General features: G+C 48.0%; 1 protein-coding gene across 3 annotated transcripts in view; it reads left to right on the top strand.

The window, feature by feature from the left end:
* Positions 1-22,072, top strand: part of rft1 (RFT1 homolog) — an 85,540-nt gene that overhangs the window by 43,719 nt on the left and 19,749 nt on the right. For all 3 annotated transcript variants that reach the window (XM_059943831.1, XM_059943829.1, XM_059943830.1), the window contains 2 exons: positions 7,018-7,096; positions 20,674-20,724. In XM_059943831.1, coding sequence (XP_059799814.1) covers positions 7,018-7,096; positions 20,674-20,724 — 130 coding nt within the window. The remainder of the gene's footprint in view (positions 1-7,017; positions 7,097-20,673; positions 20,725-22,072) is intronic.

The following is a 22,072-nucleotide window of genomic DNA, read 5'->3' as shown; positions in this document are numbered from 1 at the left end:
TATTCTGACTCTGTGTCACTATCCAGGACCAAGACTCTTTTCACCAAATTCAGTCTCTCAGGCAGATAAACCAAGTATTGACTGTACATTCTTAGGCATGACCACAAATAAAAGCGTGTACACCATATTTTTGTGTGATACTTTTGCCACACGTGTTCATTTAACTGGATTGTCTGCACCTGAATACCCAGTCATTTTTATATTTGACGTAACTTTGGTCTTGGCTTTAATGCATTAAACACAGATTCTGCAAGAATATTTACTTGTGCTCCAGAATCCAGTTTAAACAGAATATTGTTTTGGTTCACTTGCAATGGCATAGTTCTGTCATTCTGTTTTCACAAAGCGTATATATATAAAACTCTTCACATTCATTTTCAGGCACTGCATTTACATGTTTTATTTCCTTTCTATTTCTGCAACAGTGTGAAAAATGATTACTCTTACCACAGTTGTTGCACACTTTCCAATAAGCTGGACACATTTTAGGTCTGTGCTGCCACCCACCACGATCACAAAACTTTTTTCTTTCAGTGACATCTTGCTTTCCGTCAGTTTCATTGTCACTTCATTACTTTTACTAATATGTTTGCGCTTTACAGCGTCTACACTGCCGTTGTCGATAAAAAAAACTCTCTAGCCTGCGACATCATGGGTTCCAAAGCTTTGCAGAGAATCAAAGCTTATTCCAAATTGACATCTGGTTTTCTTAAGAGTCTTTCTCTCAGAGCATTATCCAGAATGCCACAAACAATTCTATCTTTAATGAGAGAGTCCGTCAGCTCTGCAAACATGCATGTTTTACTGTGGTTTCTTAATTCCGTAACAAATTGATCAGTTGTTTGACCAGCTTTCTGCTTGCATGTAAAGAATTTATACCATTCATACATCACATTGTGCTTCGGTATACAAAATGTGTGGCGACCCACTTTCTACGCAGGTGAACAGCTCACAAAATGGCATGCGCGTCAGCAGAGAGGCCAGCCCCAAAATGGCGCTGGGCCACCTTCTTCACCAGCAAGGGGAGAAAGCCCGCGCGCGGGAAGAGACTTTTGTAATGCACCTCTGATATCATTTCCACCCAGTGAGGGTGGGAATGGAACTGCGTAAAAGCCAGTGCTGCGAAGTTTGAATAAACTAGTCTCGATTGCAACTTACAGACTGCGTGTCATTATTTTGAGCTCTGTGTGTAGCACATTGCTACATTGGTGACCCCGACGGTCCAAACGGGATTTGGACCAAAGATGATCGATTCTTCATCTGTTCTCGCAGTTTAGCTAAAACTGCCAACTTTCTGGATGCTGTGACCACGTGTGTGGTTCAACCAAGCAGAAGCTCAGTTCCAGATTCAGCAGATATCTTCTGATTCCACAAGTTACTATTACGTGGGAGCTCCCTTGACCAGGAGACAGCCACCCAAGTTGAAGATTTCATACAGTTATTGGAAGAAGGCAATTATGCAGCATACAAAGCACTGCTCATAGGGACCTTTGGCCTCTCACAGCGTGAGCGAGGTGCCTACTTGCTGCACCTGGATGGTTTGGGAGACAGGCCACTGTCAGCATTAATGAACGAGATGCTGGCCCTGGCTGAAGAACATAAGCCCTGCCTCATGTTTGAGCAGGCGTTCCTAGAACAACTGCCTAAGGTCACACATCTGCTGCTGGCCGATGCAGATTTCAGTGACCCCCGGAAAGTGGCGGCCCGGGCAGACGTGCTGTGGAAAGCCAAGAGGGAGAGTGAGACATCCGTCGGACAGATTGCCAAGCCACGCGCCCAACAGCAGGCTAGACCAGACCTGCAATGGAGCACACACAACACAGAGGCGGGAGTGAGGATGCCAATGAACAGTGGTGTTTCTACCACCAGCAGTGGGGCACAGAAGCCCGCCGTTGTCACCCACCCTGCAAGGGCCAGGGCGAGCCGCCGCTAATTGCTGTGGCAGCTGGCCACCAGGACAGCCTCTTGTACGTCTAGGACAAACAGTTGGGACGCCGCTTCTTGGCCGACACCAGAGCAGAAATCAGTGTCTTACCTCTGACGGGGTACAACACCCGCAACAGGGAGCCAGGACCCACCCTGAGGGCCGCAAACAATAGCACGATACAGACCTACGGCACCCGCACAGTGCAGCTGCAGTTCGGCGCCAGCCAGTTCACATGGGACTTCACACTGGCACATGGCCCAACCACTCCTGGGGGAGGACTTCTTGCGAGCTCACAGCCTGCTGGTTGTCCTGCAAGGGAAAAGACTGTTACAATCCGAGACTTTCCAGACATTCTCCCTGGGTGAAGCCAGGTTGTTGGCCCCACACCTGGACTCCATCACGCTGTCTGACAATGAATTCACCAGAATCCTGGCGGTCTTTCCATCGATTCTTGCACCACAGTTCACGGCAGCCATGCCCAGACACGGAGTACAGCACCACATTCCGACCCCTCCACGCCCGCGCATGAAGGCTCCCCCCGACCAAGCTCCACCTGGCAAAGGAGGAGTTCAAGAGGATGGAAGAATTGGGGATCATACAGTGGTCCGACAGCCCATGGGCCTCCCCCCTGCACATGGTGCCCAAAGCAGCCGGGGGCTGAAGACCATGCGGCGACTACCGCAGACTGAACGAGGCTACAACTCCAGACCGCTACCCCATGCCACACATACAGGACCTTGCTGCAAACCTGCATGGGGCAAGCATCTTTTCCAAAGCAGACCTCATCTGGGGATACCATCAAATCCCAGTGCTCACTGAAAACATCCCCAAAACGGCACTCATCATCCTGTTCGAATTCCTCCTAAATCTGTTCGGCCTGAAGAATGGCGCACAGACATTCCAGCGGCTAATGGATGCAGTGGGACATGACCTGGAGTTTGCGTTCATCTATTTGGATGACATCCTCATAGCCAGCAGTAGTTGTCAGGAGCATCTGTCCCACCTCTGCCAGCTCTACTCCCGCCTGAGTGATTTCGGCCTCATGATCAACCTGGCCAAATGCTAGTTCGGACTCGACACCATCGACTTCCTTGGCCACAGGATTACCAAAGACAGGGCAACACCTCTGCCCGCCAAGGTAGACGCGATCCGCCACTTTGCCCGGCCCAACACAGTCAAAGGCCTGCAAGAGTTCATTGGTATGGTGAACTTCTACCACCGCTTCCTCCCCTCAGCAACCTGTATCATGCGACCTTTGTACACCCTGATGTTGGGTAAAGGCAAGGACATTACTTGGGACGAAGAGCCCGCAGCCACTTTCGTTAAAGCCAAGGAAGCCTTGGCAGATGCCACAATGCTGGTGCACCCCAGAACGGACGTTCCAACTGCCCTCACAGTGGACACATCCAACACAGCAGTCGGTGGGGTGCTGGAGCAACTCATCAATGGGCGCTGGCAACCCCTGGCGTTCTTCAGCATGCACCTACAGCAACCCGAGCTCAAGTACAGTGACTTCGACCAGGAACTGTTGACACTGTATCTGGCAATCCGGCATTTCAGGTTCTTCTAAGAAGGCAGGCCATTCACCGCGTTCACGGACCACAAACCGTTGACCTTCACGTTCACAAAGGTGTCAAATCCCTGGTCGTCCCGACAGCTGCGACATCTGTCCTACATATCCGAGTACATGATGGACATCCAGCAAGTCTCGGGAAAGGACAACGTCATGGTGGACGCACTCTCCAGACCAGTTCTCCAGGCCCTGTCCCTGGGGGTGAACTATGCAGCACTGGCAGAGGCGGAGCAGGTAGATGACGAGATGCCCAGCTACAGGACTGCAGTCTCGGGTTTGCAGCTGCAAGACTTCCTTGTAGGCCCTGGTGAGAGGACCCTCCTATGCGACGTGGTTACCGGCCAACCTCGCCCCATTGTCCCAGCAGCCTGGTGGTGGCAAGTTTTCGACTCCATACACGGCTTGGCGCACCCATCTATCAGGACGACTGTCCAGCTGGTCTCCAGCAAGTTCGTGTGGCATAAACTTCGCAAACAGGTCAGTGAATGGGCCAAAACATGCATGTAGTGCCAAACAGCCAAGGTGCAGTGGCACACCAAAGCCCCGCCGCAGCAGTTCGAACCCACCTGCCGGAGGTTTGACCACTTTCATGTGGATTTCGTGGGGTCCCTGCCAGTGTCGCGAGGAGCGCGGTACCTCCTAACTGTGGTTCATCAGATGGCCAGAGGCGGTCCTGCTCACCGACACCACCGCCGATTCCTGCGCCCGAGTGCTGATTGCAACCTGAGTAGCACGCTTCGGGATACAGTCCCTCCGACAAAGATGCCCAGTTCACCTCCAGCCTGTTGGGAACACAGCTACACCGCACAACTGCCTATCACCCACAGTCGAACAGACTAGTGGAACGCTTCCACCATCATATGTTGAAAGATTGGAGCGACTGGGCTTGTATTCACTGGAATTTAGAAGGATCAGAGGGGATCTCATTGAGACTTATAAGATTATTAAGGGATTGGACACGCTGGAGGCAGGAAGCATGTTCCCACTGATGGATGAGTCCAGAACTAGAGGCCATAGTTTAAGAATAAGGGGTAGGCCATTTAGAACAGAGATGCAGAAAGACTTTTTCACCCAGTGAGTGGTGGATATGTGGAATGCTCTGCCTCAGAAGGCAGTGGAGGCCAAGTCTTTGGATGCATTCAAGAGAGAGTTAGATAGAGCTCTTATAGATAGCGGAGTCAAGGGATATGGGGAGAGGGCAGGAACGGGGTACTGATTGTGTATGATCAGCCATGATCACAATGAATGGCGGTGCTGGCTAGAAGGGCCGAATGGCCTACTTCTGCACCTATTGTCTGTTGTCTATTGTCACTTGAAGTCGGCTCTCATGGCCCGCCAGAAAGGGCCTAACTGGGTGGACGATACCTGGGTCCTGCTTGGAATCCACACAGCACCCAAAGAGGATCTGCACACCTCGTCGGCCGAGCTGGTGTACGGTGCACCCCAGTCGTCCCAGGAGAGTTCATACCAGCTCCAAGGGGGCAAGAGGAAGAACCCGCAGCAGTCCTGGACAGACTACGCGTAAGGCTCGGCAACCTGGCCCCCGTACCGACTTCACAGCATGGACAGATCCTGACCTGCGTACCCAAAGACCTGTAGAACTGTAAGTTTGTATTTGTATGAAGGAGCGCACACCGGGCACCACTACAGCGGCCGTACGAGGGGCCATTCAAGGTGATCAGGAACAACAGGTCCACGTGCGTTCTGGACATCGGGGGGTGTATCACCGTTTCTGGGGTTATGTGGCAACCCACTTTCTACGCATCTTACTATCTTTCCTTTCGGTTAGTCCTGACGAAGGATCTCGGCCCGAAACGTCGACAGCGCTTCTCCCTATAGATGCTGCCTGGCCTGCTGTGTTCCACCAGCATTTTGTGTGTGTTGTTTGAATTTGCAGCATCTGCAGATTTCCTCATGTTTGTTTTACGCAGGTGAACCGGCTCAGAAAATGGCGCTTGCATCAACAGAGAGGTAGCCCCAAAATGGCGCTGTGCCTTCTTCACCAGCAAGGGGAGAAAGCCTGCGCGTGGGAAGAGACTTTTGTAATGCACCTCTGACGTCATTTCCACCTGGTGAGGGTGGGAACGGAACTGCTGAAAAGTCAGTGCCACAAAGTTTGAATAAACTAGTCTCGAGTGCAACTTACAGACTGCGTGTCGTTATTTCTAGCTGTGTGTGTAGCTTATCGCTACAAATGCTTCAAACTTGTCGATTATTGCTTTTAGATTCAAATTATCTCCATTCTCAAAAGTAAAATGGTTATATACCTCAATTGCGTTGTCCCCAATCACGCACAGTAGAATTGCAACTTTCGTTTCCTCTGTTTTATTATCTGCTCTGATCACCGATAAATAAATTTCAAAATGCTGTTTAAACTTTTCCAGTTTTCAGCAACATTTCCAGTCAGCTGAAGCATCAATGGGGGTTGCAAAACTTCCATTCTTAAAGCAGTTAGCAAGCAACAAAAATGTTTGTGCTCTTTTTTTCAATTATCTTCGCTTCTCCTGTGTTAGCAAAATAAATTATTCTTCCAGGTTGACTTCTGACACCATGTTGTGTTCTTTACACATACCGTGGGTTACTCATAAAGAAATATATTCAGGAAGAACATAACTAGAGTTTTTATTTAACAGCAAAGAACAACCACGTTTTAACCATACAAGCTTCTCGATCGTTCTGTCATTTCTGCGCATGTTCATAACTCCATCCAATCACGTTCTTACATGTGACACGTGAAATCATCACAGCACTCAGTTCTGGTCACCTCACTACGGGAAGTATGTGGAAGCTATAGAAAGGGTGCAGAGGAGATTTACCAGGATGTTGCCCAGATTGGGGAGCATGCCTTACGAGAATAGGTTGAGTGAACTTGGCCTTTTCTCCTTGGAGCAGTGGAGGATGAGAGGTGATCTGATAGAGATGTATAGTATGATGAGAGGCACTGATCATGTGGATAGTCAGAGGCTTTTTCCCAGGGCTGAAGTGGCTAATACGAGAGGGCACAGTTTTAAGGTGCTTGGAAGTAGGTGCAGTGGAGATGTCAGGGTGTGTTTTTTATGCAGAGAGTGCTGAGTGCATGGAGTGGCTGCCCGTAACTGTAGTGGAGGCAAATACGATAGGGTCTTTCAAGAGACTCCTGGATAGGTACATGGAGCTTAGAAAAATAGAGGGCTATGAGTAACCCTGGGTAATTTCAGAAGTAAGTTCATATTTGGCACAGCATTGTGGGCCAAAGGGCCTGTATTGTACTGTAGGTTTTCTATGTTTCTATGTCTGTCCACATGGATAGGAAATATTCAGAGGGATATGGGCTAAAAGCAGGCAAATTGAATTGCCCAGGTAGGTACTTGATTGGCATGGATGGGTTGAACCAAGGCTCTGTTTCTGTAGTGTTTAACTATATGCTTCAATGATTTGAGAGAAATGTTTTGTGTATTGTAAATCTAATCTTGTGTGCAATTTTGATGTTTTTATATAAATAAATTCCAGCCATTGACAGCTTTCCTTTTATTTTCAGCATGTTGTTGATCTACGACTGGCCAAACTGACTTGGACCTTTTACAAACAGTGTTGTCTCAAGCAGATCCTGACGGAAGGTACAAATAGTTTAGGCTTTAAAATCCCCTCTGAAACTGTAGCCGGTTAAGTATTTATGGGAAGAAGGAATGTTCCATTAGTTATGGAAAGCACAGAATAATTAAACATATTTTGCATCAGTCTTTACATTAAAATACTATGAACATTCCCTATTTAATGTTTAAAAATACCTGTGGGGAATTGAATACTTCCACCATTCAGTGGAGAATTAGTACCAGGCAAGCTAATAGAGCTCATAAGTCCCCAGAATCTTAAAATTTGCATCTTAGAAGTAAAAAGAAGTAGCCTCTGAGAGTGAATGCACTGTAATAAAATGAATTCCTCCTGGGGATAAAAGACCCTCATCATCTTTTTTCCTCTCACAAATTTTATCTACTTTTAGCAGGTGAAGATTTTTATCATGTTATTGTTTGTTTTCCTCAAAAGACCTCTGTTGATTAATGAATAAGAGTAAATCTGCAGCTGCTAGAAATGCAAGCAACACACAAAAAATGCTGGCCAGGCCAGGCATCATCTATGGAAAAAGGTACAGTTGATGTTTCAGGCTGAATCCCTTCAGCAGGAAGCCTGGTGAACTGTAATGCAGGACCTCTTAAACCGCATGTAAAGGCAGGCAATTTCACAAGTAACAGATTAAAATCAGGCTGTGTGGACCAGTCACAACTTGTCACCTTGTGAATTGCGGTGTATGATTAAGTACCCAATGGGATGAGGTACAGGCTCACAAAAAGAATCCCTTTGTGAAACCCAGCAAGTCAGAGATGAGATTGAAGCATTTGCAGCCGTGGTCATTCTCCACTTCCACAGAGATCTGCACAATCACAGAAAAGTATCCATCCATTTTGATTGACTCCATATGATATGAACTCCTTCCTTTTCTTCCACTTTCCTCTCATCAGATTCCTTCCTCAGCCCTTTCATTTCTTCCACCTATTCATTCCTGGCTTCTTACTTCATCCCACCTTACCCCTCATCTGATCTCACCTATCACCAGCCAGCTGATACTCCTTCCCCTCTCCCCACCTCTTATTCTGGCTTTTGCCTCCCTCATTTCCAGTTCTGATGAAGGGTCTCAGCCTGAAATGCTGTGTGATTATTCACCTCCATTAATGATCCCTGACTTGCTGAGTTTCTCCAGCATGTTGTGCCCGTTGCTCAAGATTTCCAGCATCTACAAAATGGCTGTGTTTGTGGTAATGGAGTTAGTTGTTTCGTGGCAGCAGTACAGTGCAAACGAACTACTTGCATGATTTACTACAGCTTCAACATGTCATTGATATATTGACACTATAGGTGACAGCACAGGTAGATAAGGTGGTGAAAGTTACATATAGAATTATTGGCCTCATTAGCCAAGAGATAAAATGTAAAAGCATGGAGATCATTGATACAACTTTATAAAATTTTAGTCAATAGTTGAAATGTCCTTGCATTCACACTCAGGAAGATTGTGAGTATCTGGAGACAGTGCAGAGAATCACTAGGATGTTGCATTGGATAGAATATTTCTATTATGGGGAGAAACTGAATAAGAAGGGTTTGTTTTCCTTGAAACATGCACAAAATCACAAACATCATAAAATTTTGTTTTATGTTGATTGTTATGTCTCCCCTCTCGCTGTGAAACAGAGATGCCTCTTTCTCCCTTATTAGGGAGTGAGAGAGCCTGTTGTATGTCAAATACCAGGTGAATGAGTAGTATTTGGGGTACTGTAAGTCTGTGTCTTTGCTGATGTTTTGCTGCACACTTGTGCTCAGCGGTGGGTGCTGATGCTTTTGTTTTTGCTGGTGGGGGAGGGGGCATTGTTGCTTTGCTGCTGCTTACACATGGGAGGAGTGAGCTGGGGGGCTGTGGGGTTCTAACATTTAACTGTTGTTCATTCTTTGAGAGCACTCCTCTTTCGTGAATGATTGCGAAGAAAAAGCATTTCAGGATGTATATTGTATACGTTTCTCTGACATTAAATATATCTTTGAAATGCTGGAGGAACTCGGCAGGCCAGGCAGCATCATATGGAAAAGAATAAACAGTCAGCGTTTTAGGCTGAGACCCTTCGTTAAGATTCATCACCACTCCTAATGAAGGGTCTCTGCCCTAAACATTGATTATTAACTCTTTTCCATAGATGCTACTTGGCCTGTTGAGTTCCTCCAGCGTTTTGTGTGTGTGCTTAGATTTCCAGCATCTGCAGATTTTCTCAGTTGTTTACCTTGAAATGATGTAAGCTGAGAGAGGTGCTCATTAAAGTGTACAAAGTTGTGGTAGGGTGGAATGTGGGCAAATTTTCCTTGTACTGACAATATCTAAAACCAGGTGGCATACAGTAGTGCTAGAAAGTTTGTGAACCCTGTAGAATTTTCTCAATTTCTGCATAAATATGACCTAAAATGTGATTGGATCTTCACGTGTCCTAAAACTAGGTAAAGAGAACCTAATTAAATAAATAACACAAAAACACTATACTTGTTCATTTATTTTTTGAGAAAAATTATCTAATATTACATGCATTTGCTGGAAGAAGTATGTGAATCTTTGCTATCAGTAACTGGTGTGATCCCCTTGTACAGCACTAACATCATCCAACTGTTTCCAGGAGATCAGTCCTACACGTCGGCTTGAAGGAATTTTAGGCCATTTCTCCTTATAAAATTGCTTCAACTCTGGGATGTTGGTGGGCTTCCTAGCGTGAACTGTTTGCTTCAGGCCCTTCCACATATTTCTATAGGATTAAGGTCAGGACTTTGATTCAACCACTCCAAAACACAGATTTTCTTTTTAAACCATTTTGTGTTGGTTTACTCCTGTCTTTTGGATTATTGCCTTGTTGCATTACCCAATTTGTATTACCGTAAATTCCGGTATAAAGCCAAGAATTTGGCCCTAAATTTTGGTCCTAAATTAGGGGATCGGCTTATACAGAGGGTGCCAACTTTGGAAAAGCGAATACACGGAAGACAGGTCGTATTTATTGGCTGTTTTTTAGTCAAATTGGTTCCACTGTCGACGCATGAATTCTTTGGTTTGTTTAAACTCACATTTAGTGGTTGGAGCACGGACGTCAAACCACCAGGGATGACTGCATTATCCGTATTTTCAGCTTTCAGTGCTGCTTTTGTCTCAACTGACAAGTGCACTTTGAACATGTCCCAGACAGTTAGTGACTTTTCCTTCCTGACACCTTCGGGACGTCGACGCCACACCTCTTTAACCCACTTCAAGCAACCCGTTTCGTCCATCCAGCAGCATTCTTGAACGTAAACAACACCCCACGGGAATTTTCTGAGCAATCTTTGTTTTTTGTCTCAACACAAGATCACGCCTATTCATAAATCGGGTGCACCAACTTCACGTAGCTTTGACATTTTTGCCGACCTCACAGTGTTTTTCGTCCCATTTCGACGCTTGAACTCGAATCATTTCTCTGGTAACAATGTATCCTGATTGTTGGTGACTCACCCACTCTAAAACTTTTTCTTCCAGTTCTGGCCACTGGCATGTATCCTGCAGTTTGTACATTTTGCTTTTGGCATTTCCCTCAGCGTGTCCTCTGCCTTTCTCCACTCGCTCGCTCTCTCTCATTTACACTAAACTTCTTAGCAGCTACAGAATTATTCGTTCCTTTAGCAAAATCAGCAACCTTCAGCTTGAAGCCAACATCATATTGCATTTGTTTTAATCTTTTGTACATGGTGGTCGCAAGCTCAATACTGAGTACACCTACTGAACCCGCCACCCCGTGTTATGTTTTAATGAGATTGTGATGGGCACTAAATAGTTTCACAGGGGTTACATTTCAGATGATTCTTTTCCATTGGAAACCTAATCCAAAATTTCTCTCTCTGATTTATTTATTAAAAATTCACCTATAACGCTCTACAATGTGTAGGCCTATTTTCTTAGCAGGTACTGGTTCACAAAATTTCCAGGGTCTAGATCTGGCAAAGCTGAGTACCGGCATGTGAGATCTTGTGATCTTTTCTGGTTAAATCAAAAACCTCGACAAAAGGTCGGCTTATACAAAGGTAACATGAAAAAGTCACTTTTTTAACCTTGAAAATGGTGGGTCGGCTTATACTCTGGAATATACGATAAGGTTCAGATGATGGACTGCTACACTGACATTCTCCTGTAAAACGTCTTGATACAATTTTGAATTCATTCTTCCCTCAATGATTGCAATGATCGCATTTCATCAACAATCCCAAGCATTCTTTCCTCTGCCACTGGCTGCAGTGTCTGCTATCTACAGAGAGCACTGCAGTTGCTGTCACAAGCTAACCCGACACAAATAGAGTCAGGTTTACTAGGGCTAATAGATGCTGCCTAACCTGCCGAGTTCCTTCAGCATTTTGTTTGTGTTCTTCAGGTTAAGTATTAATGGCATGTCCCATGAAATATGTTGCTATGTGGCAGCAGTACAGTGCAATACCTAATTTAAGAACCTAATAAATTATACTAAAATAATGGGTGACTCCACTGGTGACCGATCCATGCAGAACATGACCTGTCTACAACCTCTCTTTGCCTTCTGTGGGCAAGCCAGTTCTCAATCCACAAAGCAATGTCCCCTTTGATCCCATGCCTCCTTACTTTCTCAATAAGCCTTGCATGGGGTACCTTATCAAATGCCTTGTTAGGACAAAAGGTCTTGGCCTGAAACGTCAATAGCACTTCTCCCTATAAATGCTGCCTGGCCTGCTGCGTTCCACCAGCATTTTGTGTGTGTTGCTTGAATTTCCAGCATCTGCAGATTTCCTCATGTTTGACTTAACCAACTTGATGCTTTCCAAAAGCTCCAGCACATCCTTTTTCTTAATATCTACATGCTCAAGCTTTTCAATCTGCTGCAAGTCGTCACTATTAATCACCAAGAGCCTTTTCCATAGTGAATATTGAAGTAAAGTATTCGTTAAGTACCTCTGCTATTTCCTCCGGTTCCATACACGCTTTCCCACTGTCACATTTGATAGGTCTTATTCTTTCACATCTTATCCTCTCACATCTTATCCTCTTGCTCTTCCCATACTTGTAGAATGCCTTGGGGTTTCCCTTAATTCTGCCCACCAAGGCCTTCTCATGGCCCCTTCTGGCTCTCCTAATTTCCTTCTTGAGCTCCTTCCTGTTAGCCTTATAATCTTCTAGATCTCTTGGCATTACCTAGCTCTCTGAACCTTTTGAAAGCTTTTCTTCTTGACTAGATTTATTACAGCCTATGTACCTATGCAGAACTTCACACAAATATTCCCTGAATATTTGCCACATTTCTTCTGTACTTTTCCTTGAGAACATCTGTTTGCAATTTAAGCTTCCAATTTCCTGCCTGATAGCCTCATAATTCCCCTTACACCAATTAAATGCTTTTCTAACTTGTGTGTTCCTACCTCTCTCCAATGCTATGGTAAAGGAGATAGAATTACGATCAAAATGCTCTCCCACTGAGAGATCTGACACCTGACCAGGTTCATTTGCCAATACCAATTCAAGTGCAGCCTCTCCTCTTGTAGGCTTATCTACATATTGTGTCAAGAAACCTTCCTGAACACACCTAACAAACTCCACACCATCTAAACCCCTTGCTCTAGGGAGATGCCAATCTATATTTGGAAAATTAAAATCTCCCATCATGACAACTCTGTTATTATTATACTTTTCCAGGATCTGTTTCCCTATCTGCTTCTCGGTAACCCTGTTACTGTTGGGCAGCCTATAAAAAACACCCAGTAAAGTTATTGACCCCTTCCTGTTCCTAATCTCCACCCACAGAGACTCCGTCGACCATCCCTCCATGACATTCATTTTTTCTGCAGCGTGACACTATCTCTGATCGACAGTGCCCCCCCCTCCTCTTTTACCTCTCCCCCTGTCCTTTCTGAAACATCTAAAACCTGAATTAACCATTCCTGTCCCTGAGCCATCCACGTCTCTGTTATGGCTATTCACATCATATCTCCAAGTACTGATCCATGCTCTAAGATCATCCACTTTGTTCACAACACTCCTTGCGTTAAAATGGATACATCTCAAACCTTCAGTCTGAGCGCGAACCTTCTCTATCACCTGCCTATCCTCCCTCACGCTGTCTCCTATTTTTCTCTATTTGACAGCCAGACAGCTCTTCCCCAGTCTCTTCAGTTTGGCAGCTGAGAACATTTCTATCACATACAAACCTTTGATTTCTGTCCATATTAGCAGTCTTTGTATGACCTTTATCCTCCTCCACCTCACCATCTGCTCTAACACTCTGGTTCCCCTCCTCCTGAAAATCTAGTTTAAACCCCCCGGAGAAGCTCGAGCTAACCTATCCACAAAGATGTTAGTCCCCTTCCAGTTCAGGTGCAAACTGTCACATCGGAACAGGTTCCACCTTCCCTGGAACAAAGCCCAATTGTCCAGAAACATGAAGCGTTCCCTCCTGCACCATCTCCTTAGTCACGTATTTAGCTGCATTATCTTCCTATTTCTGGCCTCACTAGCACGTGACACAGGAAGCAATCCTGAGATTGCAACTTTGCACCTAACTCCCTAAACTCTCTTTGCAAGACCTCCTCCTCCTTCCTATCCATGTCATTGGTCCCTAGTGGACCATGACATCTGGCTGCTCACCCTGCGTCCTGAGAATACCAAGAACTTGATACGAGATATTGCGGACCCTGGCACTAGGGAGGCAACAGATCATCTGGGATTCTTGATCTCTCCCACAGAATCTCTTGAATGATCCCCTAACTATCGAATCCCCTATCACTACTGCTCTCTTCTTTCCCCTCCTTCCTTTCTGAGCTGAGGGTCCAGTCTTGGTGCCAGAGATGCGACAACACAACTTGTCCCTGGTAGGTCGTCCCCACCAACAGTATCCAAAACAATGTACTTATTGTTGATGGGATCGGCCACACGGGTGCTCTGCTCTTCCTGTCTGTTCCCCTTCCCTCTCCTGACAGTCACCCAACTACCTGCCTCCTGACTTTTAGGGGTGACTATCTCCCTGAAACTCCTGTCTGTTTTTGCCTCTGCCTCACGAATGATCTGAAGTTCATCCAGCTCCTGTTCCCTAACTCGGTTTGTTAGGAGCTGCAGCTGGATGCACCTTTTACAGTTGTAGTCATCAGGGACAATTATGCTGTCCCTGACTTCTCACATCCTGCATAGGGAGCACTCGACTTCCCTAACTGCTGCCTCCATTACCTACTCCTGTTAATTAAATTAATTAAAGGAACTTACCCACTTGGAGCAAGCTTGTCCTCTGCCTCTGCTTGCCGAAGCTCCTCAAGCCAAAGCCTCAAAGCTCCATTCTTACCCTGAGCCACTCACACCACTGGCCTCTCCTCTTCAGTTACCCGTCCTTTTTATTTGTCCCTGCCAATTATCTCACGAGCCCTTCACTCCTCCTCTTCCTGCTGCAACAATTTCTCAATCACACGGTTAACCTAGTCAAAGCTTTCCAGGTCCTGAAAGTGAATATGTAAAAAAAAAATCATGTGCAACTCTCTATATTTCACCCCTAATAGAGCAGAGTTAATGCCTTGAATTAGAGAGGGATCCTGTAGATTCCCTGCTAACTTGTCTGTAGTGCATAATATTTATAAATGTCTAGAGCACCTCATTGATGCATGAATTCAGAACTAGCTTGTCCACAGAAAGCAGAGGTTGTAGACATAGGACATACTTCCTGGAGGTCAATGACTAGAGGTGTTGTGCAAAGATCTGTTGTGAGACCCTTGCTCTATAAATGACTTGGATGAAGAAGCAGAAGGGGTGAGTTAGTAAGTTTGTAGATCACATGAAAGTTGGTGATATTGTGGATAGTGTTTAACATCAAAGGTTACAACAGGATATTGGCAAAATAAAGAATTGGGCAGAGAAGTGACAAATAGAGTTCAATCCAGAAATGTGTGAAATAAAAGACAGAACTTGAAGGGAGAGTACAAAGTTAATGCCAGAATTCTTAGCAGTGTGGAAGAAATGAGGGATTGTGGGTTCCAGATTCATAGATCTCTCAAAGTTGCTACGCTAGTTTATAGAGTTGTTAAGAAGGTGTAAGGTGTACTGGCCTTCATTAGTCAGGGGACTGAGTTCCAAGGTAATGTTGCAGCTCATTGAAACTCTGGTCAGACCACACTGGGAGTATTGTGTTCTATTCTGGTTCCCTCATTATAGGAAGGATGTGGAAGCTTTAGAGAGCGTGCAGAGGAGATTTACCAGGCTGTTAGTTAGATTAGAGAGTATGTTGATGTCATGGCCAAGAAAGCTGACCTGTGCTTCTGTTTCTTCAGGAAGCTAAAGGAATATAGCAGGATCCTATCGACCTGTAGCAATTGTTATTGATGCATCATAGAGAGCATTCTATCTGGACGATTAATAACTTTGCCAAGCAACTGCTCTGCCTGTGGCTATGAGAAACTGTGAAGACTTGTGGACACAGCTCAACACATCATGGAAGCCAGCCTCCCCTGCATGGACTCTTGTCTATACTTCCCACTACTTCAGTAGAAAAGCGGAAAGCATAATCAAAGATCTCAGCCATCCTAGACATTCTCTTGTTTCCCCTCACCATTGAGCAGTAAATACAAAAGCATGGAAAATTGTACCACTAGGCTCTGTCCTGTGGTTATCATACTCCTGAGCAGACCTCTTGTATGAACTCTTGACCTCACAATTTACATCGTTATGATCTTTTACTTTATTATTTACCTGCATTGCACTTTATAGCTTTTGTGCTTTATTCTACATGTTTTTTTTTACCTTGTTCCACCTTAAAGTACTGTGTAATGATTTGATCTGTATGAACAGTATGCAAGACAAGCTTTTCACTCTATCTCCGTACATGTAACAATAATAAAATATATGTCATATTGTAGCGCCTCATTTCCTAGCGTATCCGAACCGACTCACAATTAGATAGCCTACGGGGGTTTGCGAGCACAGAGCTTTGGAGCCTCTTCGCCATGGGGGGCCGGTTGACAGAGGCTTAAAAGTGAGGCTGAAGTTTTCGAATAAAGTTTTTCCTTCGACTGCAGTTACCGACTCCGTGTCGTAATTTTAGCGCTGCTTGTAGCACACCGCTACAATTGGTGACCCCGACGGTCCAAACGATTTTTGGACCAGAAATGACCGACGCCGCCTCTGTTCATGCGGTTTCGTTGAAACTGCCGGGTTTCTGGACACAGCGCCCGGACCTATGGTTCCAGCAAGCCGAAGCCCAATTCCACGTTCGCCGGATCACCTCAGAAGACACCCGCTACTACTACGTGGTGGGCTCCCTCGACCAGGACACAGCTGCCCAGGTCGCGGAGTTCGTACAGTCGCCCCCGGCAGACGGCAAGTACACGGAATTCAAAGCCCTGCTCCTCAGGACTTTCGGACTCTCACGGCGCGTGCGGGCTGCCCGTTTACTGCACCTGGATGGCTTGGGCGACAGACCTCCATCGGCTTTAATGAATGAGATGTTGTCTCTGGCCGAGGGACACACAGGCCTCATGTTTGAGCAGGCATTCCTGGAGCAGCTGCCCGAGGACATACGCCTGCTGCTGTCCGACGCGGATTTCAGTGACCCCCGGAAGGTGGCAGCCCGGGCGGACTTGCTGTGGAACGCCAAAAAGGTGAGCGGGGCGTCCATCGCACAGATCTCCCAGCCACGCTCCCGGCAGCAAACCAGTCCAGGCCCGGCCGCAGAGCCCGCTAACCCCCGGCCCAATGACCACTGGTGCTTCTACCACCAGCGGTGGGGCGCAGAAGCCCGCCGTTGCCGCCCGCCCTGCAAGTTCCCGGGAAACGCCAGGGCCAGCCGCCGCTGATGGCTACGGCGGCTGGCCATCGGGATAGCCTCCTGTATGTGTGGGATAGCAGGTCGGGACGCCGGTTTTTGGTCGATACTGGGGCTGAGGTCAGCGTTTTACCTCCGACGAGTTACGACACCCGCAGCAGGGCACCGGGTCCCCCCCTGAGGGCCGTGAATGGCAGCACAGTAAGGACCTATGGCACCCGTCAGGTGCAGCTACAGTTCGGCCCCAGCCAGTTCACGTGGGACTTCACACTGGCCGCCGTAGCCCAACCGCTTCTGGGTGCGGATTTTTTGCGAGCTCACAGCCTGCTGGTTGACCTGCCCAGGAAGAGACTGGTACACGCCGAGACCTTTCAGACGTTCTCCCTGGGCGCGGCCCAGTTGCCAGCCCCTCACCTCGGCTCCATCACGCTGTCCGACAACGATTTCACCAGGGTCCTGGCGGAGTTCCCATCGGTTCTGGCACCGCAGTTCACAGCAGCCATGCCCAGGCACGGCGTACAGCACCACATCCCGACACAGGGACCACCCCTCCATGCCCGTGCTCGGCGGCTTCCCCCGGACAAGCTCCGACTGGCGAAGGAGGAGTTCCAGAGGATGGAGGAATTGGGGATCATCCGGCGGTCCGACAGCCCCTGGGCTTCCCCCCTGCACATGGTGCCCAAAGCGACGGGGGGCTGGAGACCGTGCGGCGACTACCGCAGGCTGAACGAGGCTACCACACCGGACCGCTACCCTGTGCCGCACATTCAGGACTTTGCGGCAAACCTGCACGGCGCCCGGATCTTCTCCAAGGTCGACCTTGTCCGAGGGTACCATCAAATCCCGATGCATCCTGACGACGTCCCCAAAACGGCTCTCATCACCCCGTTTGGCCTCTTCGAGTTCCTCCGCATGCCGTTCGGCCTGAAGAATGCCGCACAGACGTTCCAGCGGTTAATGGACGCGGTGGGACGGGACCTGGACTTCGCGTTCATCTATTTGGATGACATCCTCATAGCCAGCGGCAGTCGTCAGGAGCATCTGTCCCACCTCCGTCAACTCTGCGCCCGACTGAGTGAGTACGGTCTTACAATCAACCCTGCCAAATGCCAGTTCGGACTTGATACCATTGACTTCCTGGGCCACAGGATTACTAAAGACGGGGCAACCCCTCTGCCCGCTAAGGTAGATGCGGTCCGCCACTTCCCCCGACCCACCACGATCAAAGGCCTTCAGGAATTCGTAGGTATGGTCAATTTCTACCGCCGCTTCCTCCCTTCAGCTGCCCGGATCATGCGCCCCCTGTTCGCCCTGATGTCGGGTCCGAGCAAGAACATTACCTGGGACGAGGAGTCCGCCGCCGCTTTCGTTCAAACGAAGGAAGCTTTGGCTGACGCCGCAATGCTAGTACATCCCAGAATGGACACCCCTACCGCCCTCACAGTGGACGCATCAAACACGGCAGTCGGTGGGGTGCTGGAGCAGCTCATCGCCGGTCGCTGGCAACCCCTGGCGTTTTTCAGCAAACACCTGCGGCCACCCGAGCTCAAGTACAGTGCTTTTGACCGGGAGCTGTTGGCGCTCTACCTGGCAATCCGGCATTTCAGGTACTTCCTAGAAGGTCAGCCCTTCACCGCGTTCACGGACCACAAACCGCTTACCTTTGCGTTTACGAAAGCATCCGACCCCTGGTCATCCCGCCAGCAACGCCACCTGTCCTACATCTCTGAATACACAACGGATGTCCGGCACGTCTCGGGTAAGGACAATGTCGTGGCGGATGCGCTCTCTCGCCCTACCGTTCATGCCCTTTCCCAAGGGGTAGACTTTGAGGCACTGGCAGAGGCACAGCAGGTAGATGAGGAGATTCCGAGTTACAGGACTGCAGTCTCTGGTTTGCAGCTCCAGGACTTCCCCGTGGGCCCAGGTGAGAGGACCCTACTCTGTGACGTCGCCACCGGCCGGCCCCGTCCGGTCGTCCCCGCAGCCTGGCGGCGACGTGTTTTCGACTCCATTCATAACTTGGCGCATCCCTCCATCCGGACAACTGTCCGGCTGGTTTCCAGCAGGTTCGTTTGGCACGGTCTCCGCAAACAGGTCAGTGAATGGGCCAGAACGTGCATGCACTGCCAGACGGCCAAGGTTCAGCGGCACACCAAAGCCCCACCGCAGCAGTTCCATCCCGCCCACCGGCGTTTCGACCACATTCATGTGGATATCGTGGGCCCCCTGCCAGTGTCGCGCGGAGCGCGTTACCTCCTGACTATCGTGGACCGGTTCACAAGATGGCCAGAGGCGGTCCCGCTCACCGACACCACCTCCGAATCTTGCGCCCGAGCCCTGCTCGCCACCTGGATATCCCGCTTTGGTGTACCAGCCCACATTACCTCCGACAGAGGCGCCCAGTTCACCTCCAGCCTGTGGTCAGCTATGGCCAGCCTTTTGGGGACTCAGCTGCACCACACCACTGCCTACCACCCACAGTCGAACGGGCTAGTGGAGCGTTTCCACCGTCACCTGAAGTCGGCCCTCATGGCCCGCCTGCGAGGAGCCAACTGGGCGGACGAGCTTCCCTGGGTCCTTCTCGGCATCCGCACAGCGCCCAAGGACGACCTGCACGCCTCGTCGGCCGAGTTGGTATACGGCGCGCCCCTGGCCGTCCCCGGGGAGTTCCTACCAGCCCCGAGGGGGCAAGAGGAAGAACCCGCTGCAGTCCTGGGCAGACTACGCGAGAAGCTCGGTAACCTGGCCCCCATACCCACTTCACAGCACGGGCGGAACTCAACCTGCGTACCCAAAGACCTGCAGAACTGTAAGTTTGTGTTTGTACGAAGGGGCGGGCATCGGCCACCGCTGCAGCGGCCATACGAGGGGCCGTTTACGGTGCTCCGGAACAACGGGTCCACGTTCGTGCTGGACGTTGGGGGGAAGGAGGAGGTTTTCACGGTGGACCGCCTCAAGCCGGCCCATGTGGACCTGGCGCAACCGGCCGAGTTTCCGGCGCCTCGGCGCAGAGGCCGACCTCCCAAGCAGGTTCTGGCCCAGGCTGTGGACATTGGGGGGTGTATCGCCGGTTCTGGGGGGGGGTTATGTAGCGCCTCATTTCCTAGCGTATCCGAACCGACTCACAATTAGATAGCCTACGGGGGTTTGCGAGCACAGAGCTTTGGAGCCTCTTCGCCATGGGGGGCCGGTTGACAGAGGCTTAAAAGTGAGGCTGAAGTTTTCGAATAAAGTTTTTCCTTCGACTGCAGTTACCGACTCCGTGTCGTAATTTTAGCGCTGCTTTTAGCACACCGCTACAATATGAGGATAGATTGAGTGACTGAAGTTGAGAGGTGACTTGATAAAGGTGTGTGTGAAAGGCATAGATAGAATTGACAGCCAACACACTTTTCTCAGGTTAGCAATGGCCAATACCAATACTTAATGCTTTTAATGTCAGTGGAGGAAAGTTTAGTGGGGTGTCAGAGGTAGACCTGTTTACTCAGAGAGTGGAGGTGGCATGGAAATCACTGCCAGGGGTGGTGATAGAGGCAGCTACATTGAGAACATTTAAAATACTCTGCGATAGGCACATGGGTGTAAGAAAAATGGAGGGTTATGGGCTGTGTAGAATGGAGGGTTTAGATTGAATGTGAAGTAGGTTTATGTAGGTCAGCACAATGTCATGGGATGAAAGGTCCTTACTGTGCTGTACTGTTTTATGTTCTGTGATGGTTGACAATGTGAGCTGAACTGGGGAAAATTTACAGGAAGACTAGCAACAATTAGGTTAAGCTGCTCGTACTCTAACTAATGCTGTGGTTTTATTGCAGGTGAACGATACCTCATGACATTTCTCAACATACTAAATTTTGGCGAACAAGGTGTGTCTTTTGTTTTCCTGGCATGTTTTATTTGTTCGGTTTAATTTTGTCATGAAAGTACCCGGAGTATTGTTAATGACAGTACATTTCTGTTTTACCGAGGCAGTGATCAGCACTAGTCTGGCAGTGTGTTAATGATGCAGTTACTCAGCCCTAGATTTCAGGAATTTGCCATCTAATCTGAGCCACCACCCTGTGTAGGCAGTATGCGGGGGGGGGGGGGGGGGGAGGAGCCCCTGGCTTTGTTAGTAAGTTGGGGGAGACAGAGGCAGAGGGGTTACAGAGAGACCTATGGTGAAATATAGAGTGTGCCCCAACATCTGGAGGAAGGCTTATTAGTCAAAGGGTCATCCCAACCTGAAAAGAGGTCATTTGGCCCAATTTGTTTCTACCAATCAAGGTGACTATATCTATGCTAATACCATGTGCCTGCCTTTGGCCTGAATACTTCTACTCCATTCCTATCCGAGTGTCTATTAAATGTTGAAATTGTATCTATCTCTGCCACTTCCTTTTGTAACTCTTTCCATATATACACCATCTTTGGTGTGGAAAAATTGCCTTCAAATGTCTCCTCACTCATGCCCTCTAGCATTACAACACCGGCACCCCATACTAAGAAAATGACTAATTATCTTCCCTATGTATGCCCCTTATAATTTCATGAGCCTCTATAAGGCCATTCCTAAACCTCCTATATGCATGAAAATAAACCTAGCCCTCCATTCCAAGTGGAATCCTGGTGAATCGCTTCTGTACTCTTTTTAATGGTACTACATACTTCCTGTAGTGTGGCGACTAGATAAGTACACAATATTCGAAGTGTGGTCTTAACCAATGTTTTGTACAGCTGCAGTACGACATGCCAACATGCTACACAGTGTCTGAGCCTAAGAAGGCAAGGATGCCTTCTTCTCTGCCAATATATCAATGTTTTCATTTTCAGAGAGGTATCAACTTGTACTCCCCGGACCCTCTGTACACTCCCAAGGTTGAGGCCATTCACTGTGCATGTCTTATTATTATTTGATGTCTCAAATTGCTTTTCCTCACATTTGTTTGGCTTAAATTTCATCTATTACTACTTCACCCTACTTTCCAACTGATCTGCAGTACATCCCTCTGTATCCTATCATAATTTTTGCTGTTTACTACGACTGTAATTTTTGTATCATCAGCAAACTTATTAATCAGTCCACAAACACACAAGTTTCTTCAGCTGTTGGAAATCCAGGTAAATCAACGTTTTAGGCCAAGACCCTTTATCAGGACCTTCATCAGTTTTGGCCGATACATCAACTGTTTATTCCTTTCTATGGATGCTGCCTGACTTGCTGAGTTCCTCCGG

This window comes from Hypanus sabinus, chromosome 19, assembly GCF_030144855.1.
Source record: "Hypanus sabinus isolate sHypSab1 chromosome 19, sHypSab1.hap1, whole genome shotgun sequence".
Taxonomy (NCBI): Eukaryota; Metazoa; Chordata; class Chondrichthyes; order Myliobatiformes; family Dasyatidae; genus Hypanus; species Hypanus sabinus.
This window is presented reverse-complemented; position numbering and strand designations above follow the sequence as displayed.